We start from the raw sequence: 16838 nt of genomic DNA on the forward strand, positions 1-16838 counted from the left end.
TTCCGGCCTCATTCTTTCCTGATCTCCTTTTGGTCTTTCACTTCTGAGAAAGGGCCAGGGCCCTCTGCTTCAGAGGAGTATATTGTGGGTCTCTTGGATTTGTGGTCTGGGGGACACTGAGGAAGAGAGAACGTAGGGCCACTGGGAGGGATCGGGGTACATGGGTGACCCTCCAAGTCCATGCCGTTCTAGAGGGAAAAGGAGGCCACCCTGGAACCCTGCCTCTCCTTGCTGAAGCCCGCCCACCCCCATTTCCTCATAATCTTTCTCGTAATCTCATAGTCTAATAGAATCAGGGCTGCACCTTTAAAAGGCTATGAGGAGGGAGGGAAGGAGTGCAGAACAGGGGAGCTTCGTGCCCTCCCCACCTGCTGGCCAAAGCCAGAGCACTGGGCACCCTGCCGGCATAGACATTCCTCCCTTCCAAGTTTCTTAAGTAAATGAGCCTGGCACTAATAGAAGTGCATTTCTTTAAAGCTGACCTTCCTTCCCCGACATATGTCAATTAATTCACAAACAAAAGACCCAGGGGCCCTAAGCTGTGGGCTTGGCCTGGGGCCACTCAGCTGCCAAGGCTAATTAATGCGTCTTCTTTAGAAGAATGGAAACTGATTCAATACCAGAAAGTTCTAGGATGAAGTCTGCATGTGGGAATTGGCCAGGCGCACACAACTTACTAGAAAAGGCTCTTTGCCTGTGCAGCCCAGGAAAAGCCTTCCACGGGCACAGAGGCCTTCCCTAAATGCCAGCCAGAAAAGCCAACAGAGTCTGGGCCGGGGCAGCTCTCTCCGTCCAACAGTGAGGACTGTCACAAGGAGAAAGCCATCAGAGTCCCCTGAGTCCTGGAGATGTTGAAAAGGAGTGCATAACCCTCCCTGCTCCCAGCCCTTAATTGTTTAGCAACCAGTTTCCAGTGCACCAAAGGCCTGGACCCTTGCTAGGCAGGTACTCTACCACTGAGCTACACCCCAGCCTCCAGTGGTTGGTTCTTAGAATCCGTCACTAAAGAAAGCCAACATAGAAACCTCTAGTCTGTGGCCGGGGGGAATGGGGCACACCTGTGATCCCAGTGGCTCAGGAGGCTGAGGCAGGAGGACGGCAAGTTCAAAGCCAGCCTCAGCAACATCGAGGTGCTAAGCAACTCAGTGAGACCCTGTCTCTAAATAAAATATGAACTAGGACTGGGGATGTGACTCAGTGGTTGAATGCTCCTGAGTTCAATCCCTGGTACCCCCCTCCCCTCCCCCCCCCCCAAAAAAGAACACCTCCAGTCCAGGCTGTGCTGCCTATGAGCTCTCCCTAGAGTTGACCTTGGACAAGTCATCAGGCCTCTGCTTGCCCATCTGGTAAATGGGAAGATGCAGCCAGCTAGATCTCAGGCATGACAGACATGGTAGACTGAGCCTTGCCTGGATCGGGGACCTGGAGTGGAGTTGAAATGGCAATTTTAATATCTCCAGGTCTAAACTTCCTCTGCACTGGGTTCAATATGAAGACCGTTGTACCCAGGGCTCCTGCTCAGAGCTCAGAGACCACAGTGCTGTAGAAAATGGTTATGACCATGGCCCCGGGAAGTCACAAGACTGCCACTCACAGGACTGCCACCCACAGTCCCACCCCAGGAAAGCCAGGAATTTGACGAAACCTCACGTGTCAGGACCACACAGTCGGCCCCTGGTTGTGGATCAGAGGGCCTTTTTCTGAGACCTGTCTTGGTTTGATTATCCTGAACCTTGCTGAGGAAAGAGAGCAACCTCGGCACTCAAAATCAGTGAAGGAGCTACTGCTGGAGTGGGTGGGTAGTGGCCTACTGCGGGGGAGATGCTGCCCAGGACTGAGCCTGAGTCAGGGCCGGGCCTGCTCAGCACAGGACACAGGGCCAGGGTGCCCGCAGCGCTCCTCACTTCATGGCTCGGGCCCCATGTGCACTTTCTCACTGTGCAGCCTGACTGCTTTTCCATTCTTAATAAAATGAAGTCTTCTCTGAGTGACTGCCAGGCAGACAGTCAGGGCATGACTCTCATCAGAGTCCCCGGCAGCACTTGTGACACCACATGTTCCTGGGTCCACCGCTGATTCAGAAGGTCTGGGTCGACCGAAAACACGTTTTTTATAAGCTGGAGAAGCAGGGTGCAGGTTAAGGGCCCCAGGCCCGGCACTTCACTGCCTGAGTTAAGCTGGTCATTTAACCTCCCTCCGCCTCGGTTTCCTTACTTGTCAAAGAGAGTGCTCAGGGTGCCTGTCGCACAGGATGTCACCCAGATGGAGTGAGTTAACTCCCACCAGCACTTAGGTCGCAGATGCACTGTGGAGTCCACTCGGTGACACACCCTCAGAGAAATGAAAGAGGGACACGTATTTACTTATAAAATAGGATAAAATCATTCCAGTTTCTGGGATTGCCAAGTAGTGACAGGATAACCAAAGGGGAGCAATTGGGATTGCTCGGTGTACATAAAATATATGTACCCCGAGCCCAACTCTGAGCCTGGTGCTCAGTGACTGCAATACTGTGGGTGCCTGGTGGCCACTTCTGTTTCTATTTTCTCCACCAAATAATTGAGAAAACAATATTGGCTCAGTGTACCAGCAGGGCTGACACATACGTTGACACATACATTCACTGCTGTGACCAAAACACCCGACAAGAACAGTTTTAGAAGAGGAAAAGTTTTATTTGGAGGCTCACGGCTTCAGAGGTCTCAGTTCACAGAAGGCTGACTCCATTCCTCAGGGCTGGAGGTGAGGCAGAACATCATGGAGGAGTGTGTGGTGGAAGAAAACAGCTCAGGACATGATCAGAAGGCAGAGAGAGACTCCACTGGCCAGACACAAAATAGATACCCCAAAGGCACGCCTCCAGTGACCCACCTCTTCCAGCCACACCCTACCTGCCACTCAGTGGTAACTCAGTTACCACTCAGTTAATCCCCATCAGAGCATTAATTCACTGATTGGGTCAAAGTTCTCATAACCCATTTCTTCTCTTGTATTGTCTTCTTGTATTGTCTCACACATATCCAAACCATAACAAATATATACAAAATCCTTTGAAAACTAGAAGCACAAAGCAGGTATAAATGATGTCTCTCCCTAAACCAGGTCTGCTACTTCGAATGGCAGGGCAAGTCCCATGTGGGACAGCTGCCTGGGGCAGCCTTGAGCCATTTTGGTCATGGCCAAAATACTCAGGACACCCCCAGAATACTCCAGAACTTTGGGACAAAGCCTTCCTCCTCCTGCTGTTGATGGGCCTGTTGGGGAAGCCTCAGGCCTCCGCAAGACCCAGTCATTTTCTGTGCCCTGGTAAATCCATGTGAGATTGAACAGAGATGCAAGGCCCTTTGGTAAGCAAGGTGCACCTGGGGAAACCAAGCGTTCTCTCTGTACCCACTACCCCGCACCATCCTGAGAACTCAGGCCTGTGGTTGACCATCATGTCAAGGGACCTGTGTTGTGATGACGGTGGAAGAGGGCTCTATGCGGAGGCAGGGTGTAATAGGTGGGAAAGACGCAGCATTTGGATTGGCTTTCCACTCCTGGGAAAGCTGCTTGATTTCTCTGTACCTCAGTTTCCTCATCTGTAAATGGGCAGCACTTGTGACACCACATGTTCCTGGGTCCACCTCTGATTCAGAAGGTCTGGGTCGACCGAAAACACGTTTTTAATAAGCTGGAGAAGCAGGGTGCAGGTTAAGGGCCCCAGGTCCTTTATGTGAGCTATAGAACTCAGCAGGGAAGCTCTGTCCTCCGAGAACACACGTCCAGCCATTTCTACAAAGCACTTCTCAAACGTCAGCGGGCCACACATTGCCAGGTACCTCTTCAGAGATGGATTCTGATGCAGCAGGTCAGGGGTGGGCCTGAGACTGCGTTTCTAGTAACCCCACTTTGTGCCACTAGGGAGGTCTGAGGATTCTGCCCATTGTTCCAGGATCCGCCACCAGAGGGTGCTCCACCGATGCCGCAGCTGTGGGGCACCTTACTGACAGCTCCAATAAACAAATCTTTCTTCAAACTGTTTACCCTTTGTAGAAAATCCCAGCCAGTCTCTCATACACACTGGCACATTTATAAATCGTGTGGATTAACAGCCCTCAAATGCCCCATTATATCCTATCATCACTTTGAGTGGAGGCATAACTCCACTAAGCCTCATGCTTATGACTCCTTAAGTCCCCCTGAGGAAGGTGAGGCTGTGCACCTGCAGCCCACCCCGTGTCTGCTTCCCAAGTTGGTCCTGCCTAGAACTCAGGTGAGCTAAACAGATCCATCTCCACTCTCTTGCATCCTAGTATAGACCTGCAGTGGAAATCTACCAATTTTCTGAGACTGCAGTTTTCACTGACGATTATCCAACACCTTGTCATTGTCATTTGAATTTGCTGAGTTAATCATCATTAGAACAGAGCAGAAGATGGCACAGGAGAACTCATAGGCAGGGGTAGGGTTGCTCCCACAGGCTGCCCTGGAGAACTGCATATAGCATGCCCTCTCCAGCCAGGCAGTGGGGACGACACCCATACCCATCCAGCACCACCAACCAGTTTGTCTGTTAACCCACGGCTGGTGACAGGTGGTGATAGGAACAAGAATAATCCAGGCCTCTCTGACTCCAATGTCCATTCTCTGTTTTAATGTGCTGGGTTTTTCCCCAGACCTCTTTTATACATTACATTTACTCAACATTGTATGGATATGTTTTTTAAAAATTAACATGCAGATGTTTGTGATTCTAGGATGTATTTCAAGGTTTCAGGGGTAATGGAGAGCAGGTGTTAGTTTCCTCTGGGGATTTTTTTCTAACCATCCTAAAAAGCTACAGAAACATCCAGGGGGTGATTACCAGGGACCTGACTTAGTCCTCCCAGGCCCTGCAGATGCCCTCCCTCAAACCACACCCAGTGCTGCCCCAACCCACTAAGCCCTGTCCGTGCTTTAGTGCCAGATCTTACCAGCTGTTGTCCTTGGTCATGGGCTTATTCTAGGCACCATGCCCTGCAAAGCACCAAACTCACTGAGAAGGGGCCTATTGTCACTGAGTAGTTAGCTGCTCTTCTGCTGTCCCTGCCTAGTGACCTGTGTGTCCTGCTGCTTCTACACACAGCACAGGACTCAGAATCTGCTGCATCCTCAGGGGAAGAGTCCCCCTCGAGACAATTCTCCAGAGGCCCTGAGGCCACCAACTCGGGGAAGGCTGGGATGAGAACCGGAGTAACAAGAAGGGCACTTGTGGGGTTTGGCTGAGGGCATGTAACTCTGAATAAGGGGCAGATGTAGGCCTTCAGCTCCAGACCTGACAGCAAGAGACTGAGCTCTCGAGAAAAAGGGGGCAGTCTGTCTTCCTGCCGCGACTGGTGCTCAAATGTCCTGAGCGCAGAGCTTCTCCAGGGAGCACCCAGCCTGTCCCCACAGCAACATGGTCTGGGGCTACTCAGTGGATAGCAGCTAGAGTTCAGTTTGGGGGAAACGTCCGTTCCATCAGGGTGAGGCACAACTGGCCAGGGCAGGTGCGTGCTGGTCGACAGGAAGATGTCTTGACAAGCAGCAGCCTGCACACATTGTTTGGCAATGTCATTGTAACCAGCCCTACCAGGGTGCAGAAGCATTTCGTAAGTCTGTCCTCCCTGGCTGCTTTCGTTGTCCCTCTCTAGATTACAGGCCTGAGCCTACTTGTGTCCCCATTCCCAATCCTGTCACCGCCTCAAACCTGCAAGCCCCAGCAAGAAGGGACAAGAAGAGACAAAGATGACTAACATCCAGAGATATAGCCCAGGGCTATTTTTTTTTTTTCTCTTAAGCTCCCTTGAGCCCCTTACCAAATTGACAGATCAGCTTCTTTTCAACGTCCTGTTTGTTTTCCTCATCCACCCGATGACATCTGATAGGCTGCCTTCAGACAGGACCCTGCAGTTAGGCCCCCCCTGAATGCACTGCAGACATTCAAAGGGAGCTCACTGAGGTGTGTGAGCAGGAGGGGGCACAGCCTGCATTTCTCTTATTTGACAGGTGCATGTGGCTGTTTAGACAGGCACCTCTCAGTCAGGGGCACCCCTTTCCACCAGCTTCTCGCCTAATAGGACTTTGGTTGTGAGGCCAGTCCTGGAGGCTAAATTTCAAAAGCACAGCTTATTATAAGTCGGGGGCCCAGGAGACAGAAGAAAAGCTTCCAGTTATCCTCCAAAAAGGCAAGGAAACATCTTGCCCAAAGTGGGCAGGTGATATTTCTTAGAGCCCAGCCAACAGTTCAGTTTCTACCCAGCCCTAAGCGACAGGCTCAGACTCTGGGCACCCTGCATCTTACAGACGCACAAAATTGCATCTTGAACTGCCTTTCAGTCTGCTGACCAGGCTTGAACCCAGGAGTGCTTACCTACTGAGCCACATCCCCAGCTCTTTATTCTTTTCTTTTGAAACAGGGTCTCACTAAGTTGCTGAGGCTGATCTTGGACTTGCAATCCTCCTGCCTCCGCCTCCCAAGATGCTAGTGTTGCTGGCGTGCACCACCATGCACGGCTCTACCCTGTTTTATTTGCTGAATTTCCTCTTTGTCTTACATGGAATAAGGACTGAGAAATGTGTGGCCCCCTCTCCTGTGGCCACTGAGATAACACTTGTCCCTTTGTGATGTGTCTGATAGTAAAAGCACCTTCCGTCCTAATCCACTTAGTGACACTTTTTCCAGAGAGGGGTTTTCGGGAATCATAGGCTTGAGGGAGAAGGCAAAGACCCTCCCTGAAGAATGTTTCTGTTTTTGAATGCTTTATTCAGAACTATTTTAAAATTTTGTCCCTGGAAAAATTCTAAAGGGAAATACGCCAAAGTCTTCATTAGACAGTGAAGCCACGGGTGGTTCTTTCACTTCTTTCTCATGGTCTTATTTTTTCCAGATTTTTAATCATGAGCACATATTACTTTAGTGACGAGAAAAGGTAGTAAGAACACATTCCTGCTCTTTGTAATTGAAAAAATTAATCAAGTATTGTTTCACCCTAATAATGCTTTAATACACATGCTTCCCTCCTGCTGATGGTCTGCACCACGCACTGTCTCAGCTCACAGGAAAACTGAGTCGGTGAAGCTGCCCAACCTCCCAACACCTGCCCACTGTTTAGTTTTATCAGAGTTGCGTAGGGACTGAACCCACGGGCACTTAACCACTGAGCCACATTCCCAGTCCTCTTTTTATTTTGAGACAGGGTTTCACTAGTTTGCTTACAGTCTCACTAAATTACAATCCTCCTGCCTCGGCCTCCTGAGCCACTGGGATTACAGGAGTGCACCATCACACCCTGCTACATGTGTCTTTTTATTTAAAGAACAAAAATCCTGAGAGGTCCCAATACTCTTTAAGGATCATTAAACACACTAAGAAATAAAAATTTTGCCTCCCCTGCCCCCCGCCCCCCGCTCCTGAAGCCCATTCATGGTGTAGAATTCCAGATCCATTCACTTTATTGCCAAGTGTGTTATTTTTCAATCTTTGAAGGTGGTGCTTTACCAGATCACCTGAGGTAACTGTGTTCTCCTTGCAGGTGTGGGAGCCACTTTGGGGGTTTCTGCCAACTCCCCCAGTACCTCTGGCGACAGCACCCTGTCCCCCTTCCAACATGCCCATAAAGGTAAGGAGCGCCCAGGCGTGATCTTCTGGAATTCAGGGGACTCGACTAAAGTTAAGAGGAAGAGAAGAAATTGTGCAGTAGTGATAATGGTGGCTTCCACACCTGAAGTCACTTCCCTAATGTGACTGAATCACACTGGGAGCCCTCAGTTGCTGGAAGTTAGTAATTATCTCTGCAAGGAGTCAAATTGATTGCTCCACGGGTGTCCTGAACCTTTAGAAAGTGCTGGCAGTAAAGGCAGCTGGGCAGGGCAGCAGGTGAGGTGCTCAGACAGCCCTGAGCAGGAACAATGATGCCTCTTGTGCTTTGGTTTGGCCGGAAATTGACAGCAATTCTCTTGCTAGGTTTTATATAAACCAGACAACCTTCACATCTTTTTTTAAAAAAAAAATAATTTTTAGTTGTAGATAGACACAATGCCTTTATTTTATTTATTTATTTTTATGTGGTGCTGAGGACCGAACCCAGAGCCTCACACATGCTAGGCAAGCCGCTCTGCCACTGAGCCACAACCCCAGCAACCTTCACATCTTAATTCTAATTTTCAACAAGTAGATGTTATTCTCCCTAACCCCTGCACCCAGCGAACTCTAATATTTCTCCCAGAGCAAGCCCTCAAGCTGGCTCAGACTTTCTCTCTCCTGGGTTTTAATGCTGTTCATTATTTGAGCATATTGACAGATGGTCTCTGTGAGGCTTGGGCCCCTTCAAGAGCCCACAGAGCATCATGGTGCAGCTGCCTACATACCAATCAGAGCGTGAGGTGGGGAAGCTCCACTAGGACTTAGCATCTCGCTTCCACCAGGACTCAAGGGGAAGTTCATAGCTGGCACCCAGGGATGTTGCAGGTGCACCCAGGATGACACCAGAGGCTCAGAGCCCACACCAGGCTCTCAGCTTTGGTGACTCTCTCAAATGACTCAGGACCTTTACATTCTTGTCTCTTGCCTATTTGGGTGGTGGATCACCTGGGTCCTGCTTCACAAGCAGGGTCCTGTTTGGTTATTTTAGAGAATTAGAAAAATCATTTCATAGGTCCAAGACTACATTAATCAGGGGAAATGAGTAAACGCCCCCTCCATCAGTAAGAGACAGCAGGTCAGCCCAGGCCCCTCCTTTACTCTGGGACTCTTATTACACCGAGGTTGAAATTGTGTGAGGCCAAGCCAGAATCCAACCTCTAGCCCGAGGCGTGGACTCTTGAATCCTCAGTTTTGCTTGGAAATAGCCAAACATGGATTTTTGCCATCATTGAGACACTCTTGTTGGTGGGCTTCTCTTCTTCCCCACCTTCCCCTCAGGTTCCCAGAGTAGTAGAACCAAGAAGCAAGCACCCCAGGAATAACCAGGCAAACCTGCACCCTGCCCCACCCAGTCTGGATCATCCTCTTTGGGAACAGCTGGGCAGTCCTAACCTGGTGACCACAGCGCACTTGGAGGGCTGAGCTCTCTGACTCTGTCCTGGAAGCATCCCAGTGGTAGAGTCATTCTGTCAGGGCTATAGGCCTGGAGTAGAGCCTGCAGGGACATTCATGTTGCTCTCTCCTGATGCCAGCAGAGCTTTCGGGCCAAGGACACCTGGCCACCGCCCTGATCATTGCCATGTCCACCATCTTCATCATGGCCATCGCCATCGTCCTCATTATCATGTTCTACATCATGAAGACGAAGCCTTCAGCCCCAGGTGACCGCCCTGTGTCCCTCCCCGTCCCTCTGGGATACTCTGTCACCTTGCCAGTGGGGGAACCTGGCTGCTCACTCCCTCCCTCCTGTCTCTCCAACCAGCCTGCTGCACCAGCCCCCCAGGGAAGAGCGTGGAAGCCCCAGTGAGCAAGGAGGAGGAGCAGAAGGAGGCCCCAGGTCTGTGTACACAGTTGGCGTGCCAGCGCACACGTGGTGTCCAGCACTACAGTGGACAGCGTCCACCCTCCTCCCAGCTTCCCAGCTGGCTGCCCCTGCTCTCGTGCCTCTCCGGACAGGAGGTGCGCCCAGACTGTCTCACCCTGGCAGCATCGTGGTCACGAGGCAGTTCTGCAAAGAGGAGGAGCAGGGGGAGCCAGGCTGAGAACCGGGGGCATTTGCTAATCCCCCTCCCCCCAACTCCTCTTTCCCTGCAGACGACGTGGTGATTTTCTCCGAGAAGGATGAATTTGAGAAGCTGACAGCAACTCCGGCAAAGACCACCAAGAGGTATGTGGAGCTGGGGCAGGCTCTGGCCACCTGGTGGCACAGCCTCAGGCCCAGCCCCTCCACACTGGGTCCCGAGTGGAACCACTTCTCTCGCCCCCATCAGCATTGTCCTGTTTTGTCTCAGCTCTCCCCTTGGGTTCTTCCAAGATTTCTTGTTCCCAAAAGTAGAAAAAAAGAAGTAGTCAAAAAGACAGAGGCAAGTCCTGTGACTTGAGTTTCACCCCAATATGGGGGAAATTGGAGGACCCTACTTGGAAAAAAATACATACTATCTCATATATAAAAATATTAAATAAAAATCAAAACTGAAAACTATAAAATAGACAACAAGGCCCTGAGCTTTGGTCCCTGCCCACCACTCATGGGGCTTAGTGACGAGACCTCATGGGGGTCTGGGGGAAAGTGGCCTCTCCCTCTGGCTTGGTCCCAGGTGGAGACAGGAATGAGCGAGCCAATGCCAGTAAGGCCCCCAAGTCTAATGAGGAAGCAGGCCTGCAGGGCCTTCATCATTGTTTTTATTTTATTTGTATTATCCTGGCTCTGAGGTTGTGTTTGCATATGGGCTTCATGGCTATAACCCAGTTACTGGCAAATACAATCCTTTTTAAAGGAAAAAAAAAAAGGTTTCGGCCAAACCACAGGAAGTAAAAAGGAAGCCTACAAAAAAAGAATATTGTTTTTCATATATTTGGATTGCCAGGGCCAGCACTGGGTCCTGTGTGGCCTGGGCAAAGAACAGTAACGTGGCATGAGCCCAGGCCTGTCTCATATGTCCACCCAATCTGCCCACCCTCCAGGGCTTGCTGTGAACCCCACAATGCACACAGCCAGCGAGGAAGCCTCACTAGCCAAGAGGGGGCTTCCCAGGCACGGGGCCCCACTCACTTTGTTTCCAGTTATTCTTGAAAACCTGCACGGATTCAGTGCCAGCCACATGATCTTGTCTGCTTAACATGAAGACGCAAGGTTGAGCTCGGTGCTTATTGAGATGAAATACAGGAATCTAGAACAAATTCAGTGAAAACGTTTTGGGCATCCACTGTGTGTCAGAGGGCCTGAAGACCAATCTTTTTTTATTACTATTTCATACTGTGGTTGACCCTCGATGGCAGCCCATGGCCCCTGGGGGCTCCCGCTGCACCTTCGTGAACACCCTGCCACCCCCCAGACACCTGGAAAAGATCAGGGAACCCAGGTGTGAGTTTCCCATCTCAGGTCTCCTCACCTGGAGCCCACAGATGCATCATAAATGCAGGAGGAGCAGCTCCCTGCACCCGACTGTCCACACCTGGGCCACAGGGCACTGCAGGAGACTGCCAGGGCTGTGGCCCCCCCACACTATTAACAAGCACCCCTCTTGTTCCCCAGTGAGAACGACGCCTCCTCTGAGAAGGAACAGCTGCTGAGCCGGAGCGTGGACAGTGATGAGGAGCCAGCCCCCGACAAGCAGGGCTCCCCGGAGCTGTGTCTGCTGTCGCTGGTGCACCTGGCCAGGGAGAAGTCTGCCACCAACAAGTCAGCTGGGGTGAGGCTCTGACCTATGTGGCACTCTGCCCACACCCACCATGAACCGTGCAGTGGCCTCTCGCCACCAGCCAAGACTTTCCTATCGCATACGTTCCTGTGAGATAGTGTCCAAGCGAGGGTACTGGACAGAGTGACAGGTTGACAGCCATAAATAGAAAACTTTTTCCTTTTATTATATTGTTTCATAGATGAAAAGGGAAATAAGCTGTAGAAAATATTTAAAATCACTTAGCCAGAGTCCAGAGAGAGAAAAAAAAAAAAAAACCTTTGTAAAGGTACAGGTATGTATCTGCCACATACACATATATAAAATGTGCATGTCACAGTCAGTCCTTTTATCTGCAGATTCTGCATTCACAGATTCAACCAACCACATTATGAAATAGTAAAACAAACAAACAAACAAAAAAAACTGGGTCTGTACTAAACATGTACAGATGGTTTTCCACATCGGGGTTTCTAGAACAATATAGTATATAACAACTACTGACACAGCATTTACCTCGTATTAGTTATTATGTTACCTAAAAGTGACACAGTAGGTAGCAGGGTGTGCATAGGCTCTATGCAAATACTACACCATTTTATATAGGAGACCTGAGCATCCGCAGATTTCAGTATCCAGGAAGTATAGAATGATTTATTAGGTGATGATGATGATGATGATGATGATGATAGATCATAGATAAAAAAAAAAGATATTTCTTGTATCTTTCATATATAAGTAGTACAAATTGTCCACAGGGCTTTACCACCTAAAGCCAGCCACCCTGAAGTGATGTTTGGGGCACATGCTATGTTTAGTCGATGCTTCCAGGCAACTCTGTTGCCTGGCAATGTCCCTGTTGGTGAAATGTCCTACTGGGATCCTGGTCTGGCCTGGTTCTGCTGGGACACCCTGTTCTGGGCTGCCCTGTGTTCAGCGACCTTTCTTAAAGGGCCACCATTTGCAGAGACCTAGAGGCCTATAGGGTTGCTACAAGAGTTGAATGGCTATGGCCACAGGACTTTTCAGCCAGGGCCTCTCAGCACCTTTCCTTGCAAAGAGCTATCTGCTCCAGGAGAGAGAGTCCCCCATAGCTCTGCTGGCTGCTGAATGCTGGCCAACGGGGATCCCCACCACCATGCTTTCAAACACACCGATGGCAGGTGTTTAGTTAACCTAAGAAGCACCCCTGGTGTGCACCAAAGGTGTTTCTGTGGAAAACCTAAGGAAATCCTTCTTCCTGCTATGTTTGGACTGTTTTTTGCCTGAAGGATTGGTTCAGCTATCAGGGCAAAGCCCCTACTGCCAGTACTAAGATAGGAGACTTGGTTCTTCGCTACTATTGTGTCCCTTTCTGCATCATTACATTATCTTAACTTTCTTTCTTTCTTTCTTTTTTTGTAGATCCAAAGCAGAAGGAAAAAAATATTGGATGTGTATGCCAATGTGTGCGGTGTCGTCGAAGGTAAGTGTGAAAAAGTTGCCCAGAGGACACTTGCCTGAAGCGATCCCCACTGACCTGCCCTGACATCAATTGTGGGAAGGGGTACTAAGGAAAGTCGCCTACCTGACTTGTCACTCTCCACTCAGAATAGCCACCTGCACTGACTTCGGGTGTAGAGGGTAAAGGAATTTGGCTTCAGCTAGTCTGAGGCATCTCCCTGGCATTTCCCGTGGCCTTTCCCCTCACAGGAGAGGGGACAGCCCCAGGTGTGTGCTCAGGGCAGTGACAAGTGGGGTGAGGAACACGTAGCTACAATGCCAAGTCCATGGGCATCATCAGCTGGGAAATATCACCATCAGTTATTTATCCAGTGCAGTCAGTGGTGACAAACAGTGGGACACACTCTGAGAAATGCACAGACGATTTTGTTCTTGCATGAACACCAGTGGGTCTCCACACCAACCAGATGACTACGGTATCACTATAATGTCATACGACCTTATGGGAGCACCATGGTATTTGCAGTCTGTCCTTGATGGAAGCATCATCATGCAGCACAGGGCTGTACCTAGCAGTCCTTTCCCTTCCCTCCTGAGGTTCACAAAGGCCTGCGAGGGCCTCCCACCTCTGTTCCCAAGCTGCCTCCTAAGAAGCAAATTCAGACTGCTTTGTGGTAACCCGAGGCATACCTGGTGTGGGCGGGTAAGAAGCAACAAAAACACTGCAGTCTGAAATTGTAATCCACAGTTCCCAATGGCTGCAGAATCCAGTCCCTTTGTTACCTTCTGTTCACCCCAAAGTTAAACCCCTCACAGCTGAGGGCAGGGGTTTTCCCTGCTTCCTCGCTGGCACACCCACACCCACACACCACCTCACACACCTCAGTCCAGCAGAACGAGCAAAGCCAGGTGCAGGGTGGATGGCTCCTGGGTGCAGCCCACTGAACCTCGACAGGCTGTAGGTGCTCCCTTGGCCAGACATAGCTGCGGAGCGTGAGTTCCAGGGCCAAGAAGTCTTCTTGGCTGCCATCCAAAATGTGGTGTCTCTCCATAAAGACATGCCCAGCGAGCCTGCCCGATCAAGCCTGGTGTGGCCAGGGGCTGCCGGCTGCCCACGAGAAGATGCTCTGGGACTTGTGTTCCAGCGCCCTGAAAGCTCTTCGCTAGTCCAAAGAATATCTTGGCTTTAAGAGTCCATACCCCTGGGACACTGGTTTTCAAGCTGATTTTAGAAAACTTGAACATAAGTGGAGCCCTGGCAGGGTGAAAACTTGAAGCCCTGTGCCCTTGGCCACCCAGCTGGTAGCTCAGGCACAAGTGCCTCATAGTCCCACAGAGATGCTGACACACAGCCAAGGCCGAGACCCTCGGAGCAGCAGGGCCCAGCCCTGCGGAATGCTGGGATCACCTGTACCTCTTAACACCATCTCTGCCTACCCAGCCCATCCCCTCTGCCCCAGGAGCCTGATGTAACTAATCTGGAGAGAGACCTGGGCATCATGGTTTTTGGGGGGTTCTGTTTTTCAATTAAATTTTTTATTGCGAGATAACTCCTACCATGCAGTGGTAAGAGACAGTGAGGTCCTGTGTCCTCTTTACACAGGTTCTCCTAATGTTGACATCTTATAAAATGTCACATAAAAGTCACAACCAGGATATAGAGAATGATAACAGTGAAGATAAGAGACCCTTTCAATCACTACAGGGACCCCTTCTGTTCCATTTCCCACTCACCCCGTCACTGCCTTAGCCCCTGGCAACCACTAACCTGTTTCCCATTGCTATAGTTTTGTCATTTTAAGAATGTTTTTAAAATGGAATCATGTGATTGGCTGTTCGTGTGGATCATAACTTGATGGAGATTCATTCAGGTTGTTGAATGTGTCAACAGTTCCTTTCTATGGCTGAGTAGTATTCCATGATACAGATAGACCACGGTTGGTTCGACCCTTTGCTTGTTAAAAGACACCTGGGTTTATTCCAGGTAGGGGCTCTTATGAATAAAGGTGGTAAAACATTTGAGCACAGGCTTTGCAAGAACACAAGGCATCATCGTTTCTCTGGGATAAATGCACAGGAGTGCAATTGTAAGGTCATTCACTAGTTTCATGTTTAGTGCTTTTAAAAACTGCCAAACTCTTTTCCAAAGTGGCTGAATGGTTTCCCATTCTCACTAGCAGTTTCTCCATATCCTCAAGAGTTTATTTTAACCATTCTGATAGTATGTTGTGGTATCTCCTTGGGTTTTGTTTCCCTGATGTTTGAACATCTTTTCTTATGTTTATTTACCATCCATCTGTTAAAAGACACCTTTTAGTAGGAAGTTTCTTCATGACCTTTGCCCAATTGGGTGATTATTTCTGCTGTTTAGTTTTGAGGGTTCTTTATATATTCTGGATACCAGGCTTCTGTTGTTTGCAAATATTTTCTCCTTTTGTAGCTAGTTTAGCTTGTCTTTTCACTTTCTTAACAGGGTTCTTCAGGGGGCAAGTTTTAAATTTCTAGGAGTCAAATTTATCAAATTCATTATCAGGTTTTCCTTTTATGGACTGGACTTGTGTTGTCAAGGTGAAGATCTTTTTGCCTAGCTCTAGATTCCCAAGATCTTCCCATGTATATTTATTTTAAAAGCATCATAGTTTTTATGTTGTGCCTTTAAGTTCATGATCAGTTGATCAGTTTAATTTTAATAAGATGTGGAGGGGCTGAGGATGTGGCTCAAGCGGTAGCATGCTCGCCTGGCATGCGTGCGGCCCAGGTTCGATCCTCAGCACCACATACAAACAAAGATATTGTGTCCACCGAAAACTAAAATAAATATTAAAACTCTTAAAAAAAAAAAAAAAAGATGTGGAACTTTAGTGGACTTGTTTGTTTTGGTTTGTTTTGTTTTTTAGTTGGTTGATCTGCCTATTGATGCCAATTGCTCCAGGACCATTTGCTATAAGGCTATCTTTCCTGTATTGAATTGCTTTTGTACCTTTGTCAAAAAATCAGTTTAGCATATTTGTGTAGGTCTGTTTTCTAGATTCTCTTGTTGCATTGTTCTGTGAATCTGCCCTGCTGACAACACGACACAGCCCTGATCCCTGTATATGTTTCATAAAGACATCTGTCTTCAAATCAGATCGATCCCATTTTATTCTTTTTGTTTTCCTCAAAATTCCTTTATTAATTCTAGTTCCTTATTCTTTTCACACAAGTTTTAGGATCATCTTCCCTCTCCATACAAAACATCCAGCTTGGGAGGCTGGGGTTGTAGCTCAGTGGTAGAGCATTCACCTAGCACATGTGAGGCGCTGGGTTCGATCCTCAGCATCTCATAAAAATAAATAAATAAATAAAGATATTGTGTCCATCTACAATTAAAAAGATTTTTTTAAAAAAAAAATATCTAGAGGGATTTGGAAGATGGCGGCGAGGGGAGTGCATTACCCCCGTGTGCTGCTTCACTGTGTGGGAGTATGACAAGTCAGGACGGCTAAAGGATATCTTGTTAGGAATTTCCAGCAATAGTGGGGTGCTCCGGAACCTGGAGGAAGGATTTCCATCGCACGAGGATCGGCTACGGGGACTCAAACGCGAGAGGTTTGTCGCACGGAGGGTAACTGCTTATTCAGCAAATCGCCCCGCGGCGAAAGTCTGCAGTGTGCGCTGGGATAGAGACGCAGGGTTACAGCGCTGCAGTTTCTGCCAGCCGCGCAAGCACCGTACTCAGGGCTGAATTCTGGGTTCCAGACGGGGGAAGGAAGCGGTCCTGCTCGGTTCTACACACCGGTCAGTCCACAGAGGAGGCCAGCAGCCACCATCTTGGTAAACTGACGTCACGTCCCCTGTTTTCGACTGACCGCAACTCATTCAGCCATAGATCAGGTAATTCCAGGCTACAATTCGCCTGTGGCTTGCAAACAGATTGCTAGGGTTCTGCGCCTGGGTGCTTCTAAGAACCTGAGCCTATCGGAGCGAACGCCGAGCGCGGGGCGCCCGAGTTCCGGCTCCCAGAACCGCCCCGCGGAGGCTGCTTCATGAACCCTGCTCCTATCAGAGCATACAACAAGCACTAAGCAGCC

General features: G+C 49.3%; 1 protein-coding gene across 2 annotated transcripts in view; it reads left to right on the forward strand.

Annotated features, from left to right (window-relative positions):
- Window positions 1-16838, forward strand: part of Edar (ectodysplasin A receptor) — a 97792-nt gene that overhangs the window by 73041 nt on the left and 7913 nt on the right. The window contains exons 6-11 of one of the 2 annotated variants that reach the window (XM_015499659.2): window positions 7536-7622; window positions 9178-9306; window positions 9408-9482; window positions 9740-9812; window positions 11181-11337; window positions 12730-12790. In XM_015499659.2, the coding sequence (XP_015355145.2) occupies window positions 7536-7622; window positions 9178-9306; window positions 9408-9482; window positions 9740-9812; window positions 11181-11337; window positions 12730-12790 (582 nt within the window). The remainder of the gene's footprint in view (window positions 1-7535; window positions 7623-9177; window positions 9307-9407; window positions 9483-9739; window positions 9813-11180; window positions 11338-12729; window positions 12791-16838) is intronic. The other variant, XM_015499660.2, reaches the window with a different exon arrangement.

This window comes from Marmota marmota, unplaced genomic scaffold (assembly GCF_001458135.2).
Source record: "Marmota marmota marmota unplaced genomic scaffold, marMar, whole genome shotgun sequence".
NCBI classification, from domain to species: domain Eukaryota; kingdom Metazoa; phylum Chordata; class Mammalia; order Rodentia; family Sciuridae; genus Marmota; species Marmota marmota.